The sequence below is a fragment of the Benincasa hispida genome, chromosome 5 (assembly GCF_027475165.1).
Source record: "Benincasa hispida cultivar pf3 chromosome 5, pf3_genome.v1.1, whole genome shotgun sequence".
Taxonomy (NCBI): Eukaryota; Viridiplantae; Streptophyta; class Magnoliopsida; order Cucurbitales; family Cucurbitaceae; genus Benincasa; species Benincasa hispida.
In genome coordinates this window covers 39,010,197-39,017,212 of record NC_143482.1, presented here as the reverse complement: position 1 = coordinate 39,017,212, position 7,016 = coordinate 39,010,197, and the positions used below count along the sequence as shown (strand labels likewise).

Genomic DNA, 7,016 nt, shown 5'->3' with positions numbered 1-7,016 from the left:
ACTATTTACTCTATCACAGATTACACTCTTTTTCATTCAGGCCTAAATTACATTCATCTATAATTCTAAGTTAGGTGTACAACTAATTCTAGTTCTCTTTCTAAACTATTAGAACTATTTACTCTATCACAATGCTTGTGCAATGGGCGAAGGCTGTGTGCGTGCGTGTGTGAGAATTTAGCTCAGTTGGCAGCGGTGTATGCTTAAAAAAGTTTGGATTTTGAGTAGTGAAATGATAATCGAATTCGTCAATATAACTATTATCATCAAATAGAGAAATTGTCGAAGAAGGATTCAATACATTAAGTTTTAACTTTGTTCCGAATTTATTTTCTGTAAATTTTTAATTGTGTAAATATATCCTATTTCTTAATGTTGTGCCTGGTAACTTTTTGAGAAATTCAAAATTTTAGAATTTTTATTTAATTTTTTAAGGAAAAAAATTTGTAACATTTTAAGCTATAAATTAAAATTTTATGTCTAATGATTCTTTTTAAAAAAAACTTTTAATTGTGAATTTAAAATTTTAAAAATCTTAAAAGCTCATTTAATTTGTAATATATTATTCATACGAAGGAAACTGTAAAAGAAAAGGAAAAAAAAAGAGGGAATTGAACCCGACGTGAATCGAACACGCAACCTTCTGATCTGGAGTCAGACGCGCTACCATTGCGCCACGGATCCACGGTTGTACAAGAATGTTTATATTTCTTATTTATCTTTGATAATATTTTTAATTTAATAATGGTAAAACATTATTATAATACTTTTAAAATGAAAATCAGATATTTGCGAAATCAATGTCGACCGTTCTCTTTAATCGTACGGTCAGAATATTTACACCAGAACATTTATTGTCGATTTTCTTTTTTTGAAACCCTAGGATTCTCACTCTCCTTTTTTTGGTTACCATTCTTCTTCGTTTCTCTCGTGTATATAAATTCGCTTCTTTTCTTCAATCCACTCCGTCGCACGTCTCTGAGCCTGTTTAAGCTTTCCGTCATCACCCTCTCTTTGAACTCTTTTTCCCTACAGAACCATGTCCGACGAGGAGCACCACTTCGAGTCCAAGGCCGACGCCGGAGCTTCCAAGACCTATCCTCAGCAGGCTGGAACCATCCGCAAGAATGGTTACATTGTCATCAAGGGCAGACCTTGCAAGGTTCTTATAGTTTTCATTCTGATTTCTCAATTCTCCCTCATCCGTTTGTCCTTTTATCCGTATGATTCTTGTTTAATGTGATACTTATGCGTTCAATACTCTGCATCAATTTTTCCTCTTCTTATTGCGTTTAGTATGTAGCCTTTTCAAGGGCTTTCCTTTTATCCCTTTATTTTCTCTGGTTTGTGTTAACTGTGTTTCTGTGATTTTTAGGACGGACGTCCTCCATTGTTCTGCCTTTAATTTATGTTTGTCTTCCGATTTTACTTCTAGATGTTGTCGTCCATGTAATTTATGGCATGATTCTAAAATAGTTAAAAATCGCATTTGTCAGTATAAAAAATGCATGTAAGAATAATTGAATTGATTTCGAGTGATTAAAAGTGTGTTTTAAATGATTTTAAATATGGCAAAAGTGATCACTCCCAATTTTCTTGATCAAATTTCGTTTTGGATAAAATTGAATTGATGGACAATCTAGTAAGTTAAAGAGAGAGTAATGTGTTGCTTGTCGCTATATCATATTTCATTCTGTTGCTTTCTAGGGCTTTCACCTTTGGCGGTTTCAGCATAATTTTATTACTTTATATGTTGGTTTTCCAATTAACAATCTTGATCTAAGGCTTATGCATCATCGTTTGTAGGTGGTTGAGGTTTCAACCTCAAAGACAGGAAAGCACGGACATGCTAAATGTCATTTTGTTGGTATTGACATTTTCACTGCTAAAAAGCTTGAAGATATCGTCCCCTCTTCACACAATTGTGATGTATGAATTCTTATGCTCCCTTCTATTTCATACTTTTCTTAGAAAGTTATAGCTTTTGTTTGTGATTTCTGATTCTTGCATTCATGAAACACAGGTTCCTCATGTTAGTCGCACTGACTACCAGCTCATTGATATCTCTGAGGATGGATTTGTATGATAAAATACTCTTTGTTTACTCCTTATATCCGTTTCCCCAGGTTGTTCATGTTTAGCACTGTGGCTAACACTAATTTCAATGAAAACTTATCAGATTAGCCTGCTGACGGACAGTGGCAACACCAAGGATGACCTTAGGCTTCCAACCGATGAGAGTCTGCTGTCCCAGGTGATATTTTCTTGTTGACTGTTGATATTTCTCTGTGCTGTTGTGTTCTATTGGCCTTCATGGCTTGGTAGACTTCGTTGCTTGTTACAGACAAAATACATTTTCCCTCTCTTATTCCATAAATGCCTGGCCATTATTTTGTTGTTACTTCGTTGCTTGTTGCAATGAAACTATTTTTTCTCCCCTCCGCAAGTATACTAGAGTAGATTTCAATACTGATTCTGGGATTATTATGACTTAAGAGTATGATGCTTTTCTGTTTTCTGGTTTCTGGTTTTTTTTTAATTATTTATTTTTTAATGATTTCCCCCTTTCCCTATTATGCAGATGTTTTTCATGAATATGGGTTTGAATTTCTTGCAAAATGTGGACATTTGGTTTATTTAAGTGGGGTGTACCCTTGAGAAAAGGGGTTTGAATAGCGGTGTTTTTGAAATCTTGAAATGCTAAATGGGCGTTTTAAAAAATGGGGAAATATAACTTTTTTTTTTCTTTTTAATGGTTAAGAGCGTTTAATATTAGTTAGTTAGTCGATGCCATGGTTCCAAGGCGATCATTCTTGAGATTGCAAATCCTTTAGTTTTTATTTATGGCAAATAGAATTTTATAACTATCTATTTCTTGTGCACAAAACTAATCCATAGGCCTTGTAATAGTTAGTTGACAAATAATGATTTGTTGATCCACAAGTTTCTCCCTTTCTTGCAGCGTGGGGTCTTATTGTGTGATCATTAGCTTTAATAGATATTACTTCCATATTTTGGTTGCTTTCTATGTGGCTAGTTATCTATAAATCTATTCCATGAGAGGTGGCATAGTTCATAAAATTGATCGTCTTGTTCCATGTGTTCCATACAGATCAAGGATGGATTTGCTGAGGGGAAGGATCTGATTGTGACTGTCATGTCTTCGATGGGAGAGGAGCAAATCTGTGCTCTCAAGGACATCGGCCCAAAATAGACTTTCCTTTGATAAAAATACAACCGCAGCAAAATTTTAGAACGGTATCCAGATCATAGTCTATAGTTGTTTGACGTTTGAGAAGCATGGTTCGTCGATGCTCGACAGGAATATTCTCGATTAGTGGTTTCTTTTTCTCTCTGAGACTTTACCATTAATATTTATTCATCTCCTACTATTGCTGTTTGAATTAAGAGTTCATTTCTTCTTGGCTAGTGTCATTTCAGTCATAAAATTATGTAAACTGTTATAGATGCTATGTTTGTTTTAAGAGTTGTAGGATAGAATCATGGTTTCTTCTGAGGAAGTATAATATTTATTTACCAGTAGGGGGTTTCTTTTTTAGTATATCGCTTATCGTATAGTATGCAACTTTCTTTCTGAAGCTTGGTTTTATGTTTTCTTGGGGCATTCAGTTATATTGCCAATGTGCGACTGTTAATAGGCATGTACCGATAAAGAGGAAGAGGGAAAGCAAGTGGTCCCGAGACTGTAAATCTTTGAAGGTAAAAGAAGAGGGAAATCGGTTTACTTACACGTTACACCGTGTCCCGTCATTTGATATGGTTTCACCTTTGTTTACAAATACATATGAACTTTTTAGACTTCATTTGATGATAACCATTTATTTTATTGTTTTTGTTTTTTTTATTTTAAATTAAGTTTATAAATACTATTTCTGGCTTTATTTTTTATTTTTTTGGTATTTACTTTTTACCCATGGTTTAAAATGTCAAATCAAGCCAAAATTTAAATTTTTTTTAAAAAAAAATTGGTTTTTGTTTTTGGAATTTTGTTATGAAAAAAGAGGAAATAGGCTTAATGTTTAAAATCCAAAATAACAAAATGGCATGTTATTTATTGGGGTCTTAAATGTTGGTTTGGTTTTTAAAAATATTGATAGATGGTGGGTTACTAAACGAAGGAACTTAGGTTGAGATAGTGTTTATTTTGGAAGTTTAATTTTTAAAAATAAAAAATAGAAAATTAAATAGTTATCAGACGGTGACTTAAACAATAGGGGTTAATTATACAAGTTTTAAACATCAATTTTGCTGAGAAATTAAATAAAGGAAAGACTTTTTTCTTGAAAAGACTTTTTTCTTTCAAGTACAATCCATAGGTACAGAATTGAACTTCGATGGAGATTGGTTTTGTTAGATAGCAATTTTATAAAAATATCGCCAAATAGATTAATTATAAAATTTCACACAAAAATGGCTCTTCGTAATTCTTATCTCGAAATCAGTGATATATATTTTAAAAATAATCTGATGAATGACTTAATGGATCGAACGACACTGTAAAGTAAAGCAGCAAATGGCCAAACTGACGGAATGCCGTCACTCACTCCTCTCCAACATTCACGGGCATTTTTATTTTTTTAATGTAACATTTGATCACTTCATTTTTTTATTATTCTTTGAAGTCTCGAAAGTTTAATTCTCCTATAGTCTTACACATTTTTTTAAAAAGACTTAAAATACTTTTATTGTCGACTTTTATAAAAATGATTATTACTTTGTTTAAAAAATATACATAAACTTTCAAAAGTTATTTTCAATAACAAATAAACAAGTCATGTTAGTCTATGAATTGAAACTGTGTCTATATTATATCAAGTTCCTTTTCTATTTCTTCTCTTTTGTACTCCAATTTATAACCTAATCCTTTTTGTTCTCAAAATTATGGTCCAGATTCTCAACATGCTCTTTTTGTGTATTAAATCAAAATGTATTAACTCACATTTTATTACTAACGTATAACTTTGTTAATATGTTTAACTCCTTTATTCTCCTTTGTTATTACTATAATCACATATCTTGATTGAAGATGGTAGTAAGAGTATTGAAGAATGGAAGAAAAATAGGGAATTGTTGGGATATAAAATGAAACACCGAAGAGAACATATATTGATCAACTCATGTATAATGTAACATCCCGAATTTTAGGAAAATTTAAGTTAATTATCTAAAATTATTGAGTTTAAATTTCCCTTTCATTTGAAAAATTGGGGTTAAATTGAAATAATTGAAAAACTTTTATTAGTTAAATTGAATTTAATTGATTAGATATTCGAATTGATTATCTTGAAAATATTGAATTTTGTTTCCCTTTGATTTTGGATTTTATGGCAAACTTAAAAAAAAATTAAAAGAGACAATTAATTTCATGTGTTTTGAATTGATTTAAATATTTGGAAGGATTTAATTTGTATCAAATTGATGGATCTTATGCCCTTTAATTTTGGTTTTTGAAGCCTAAAAATTAAGATAATTTGAGAAGTTAATTGATTTCTAAATTTAATAGAATCTCAGGAGATTTTTGAGATATTTTGATAAAATATTTTATTTATCTTTTCAAAATTTGGAAAAAAAAATAAAAGAATTGAGATGTTTTCGAAATTAAATGAGAGTGAAAGTTTCATTTTGAATGGTTGGATTGTTGTTTGAAGCTCTCGTTTGTTCGTAATGCTGAATAAAATCTGTAAACTAAAAATTGCCCTTCTCTCCTACTCTCGCAAACCCTCCTCATGCAAGACCCTCACTACCAGTCGCTAGTCTAAACAATTTATGTCGTCAGCAACACATGCTGCCTATCTATGGCAGCCACAAGTCGACACACCGTCGGCCGCCATTGCCCCGATCTTTGCCGGAATTTTGAGGAAAACCTTGGGTAAGACTTATTTTTCCTTATAATTTGGGAGGTAAAGTTCACCTCTTTGATTTTGGGTTAAATTAGTAATCTCTCTTTTGTTTGAAACTTAGATTCAAGGTTTGGAAGTTTTGAAGCATTGACCATTAAGCTAGATACCATTTTGTTTTGCAGAGAATTGGTGAAGATAGGTAAGTTTTGTAAGGTGTTGGATGGTTATTCTTTTGGATTGAGAGTAATAGTGGGGAAATTAAGTTATTGATTTTGAATTTAATTCATGATGCTAATTAAATCGAGTATTGGAATTTGTCTTGGACCAAGCTACAACTGTAGGTTGATTTAAGTGTACTAAAGAAGTTCTAAGGAGATTTTGTTTTACGTTTTTTATCAATTTGAGGTAAGTAATCTTACTACTAGAACTGCCCTAGTGCCCGACAATGATAATTATGATTTATTGAGGATTATTAGTTAGCATGATATTTATGTCTTCATTGACTGGGGTTTGAAATGACTTGAGTCAAGAATTGAAAAATATGATTTACTGAGGATATATTGATAGTTTGATGTTTATGTATGCCTTGTTGATGTGGGAGTTTAAAAGGCTAGTTGCGCATAGAGATGTTTGAATACTAGTATGATTGGAGTATATTATTTTTATTGGAGATCCTGCTGAATCTGAGGAGGATGAGATGCATACAGGACCTTTAATATTAATATTGTTGTTTTCAAAACTTATTAGAGAAATATTGTTTTTTTTAAACTTATTAGAGAAATATTGTTGTTTTGGGATTTCGAGGCTAGAAGTCGAGGGTTGAGGATTTGACTAATGTAGAGGTCGAATGTTGAGAACTCGACAAATAGAGAAAAACATGGAAACAATACGTAAATTAGGGTTGTCGAGGGTTGAAGTTTCGACATACATAAGTCGAAACTTCAACCTCGACAAGGAAAGGAAAATCTCGCTAATTTTGTGATGAGGATCTCGCTCTAGAAAGAAATCTCGAAGGGAATCTCGCTAATTTTGTATATTAGGTTGTCGAAGGTTGAAGTTCTGACATACATAAGTCGAAACTTCAACCCTTGACAAAGAAGATAAGTGGGTGAAGCAAATTGTAAGAGAGAGCGAGATTGAGAGAGCGAGATTTGT

The 7,016-nt window shown here is 32.1% G+C and overlaps 1 protein-coding gene and 1 non-coding gene across 2 annotated transcripts; one reads left to right on the top strand and one right to left on the bottom strand.

Moving 5' to 3' along the window:
• Positions 1 to 612: 612 nt before the first annotated feature.
• TRNAW-CCA (transfer RNA tryptophan (anticodon CCA)) lies at positions 613 to 684 on the bottom strand. Its single transcript has one exon. It is a non-coding gene; the product is annotated as a tRNA-Trp (tRNA).
• Positions 685 to 967: 283 nt separating this feature from the next.
• On the top strand, positions 968 to 3,562 carry LOC150036123 (eukaryotic translation initiation factor 5A-4). Its single transcript, XM_090313807.1, has 5 exons — positions 968 to 1,162; positions 1,807 to 1,929; positions 2,024 to 2,080; positions 2,180 to 2,254; positions 3,113 to 3,562. The coding sequence occupies exons 1-5, from the start codon at positions 1,040 to 1,042 to the stop codon at positions 3,212 to 3,214; spliced, it is 480 nt and encodes a 159-aa protein (XP_090169933.1). The 5' UTR covers positions 968 to 1,039; the 3' UTR covers positions 3,215 to 3,562.
• The last annotated feature ends 3,454 nt before the right edge of the window (positions 3,563 to 7,016 follow it).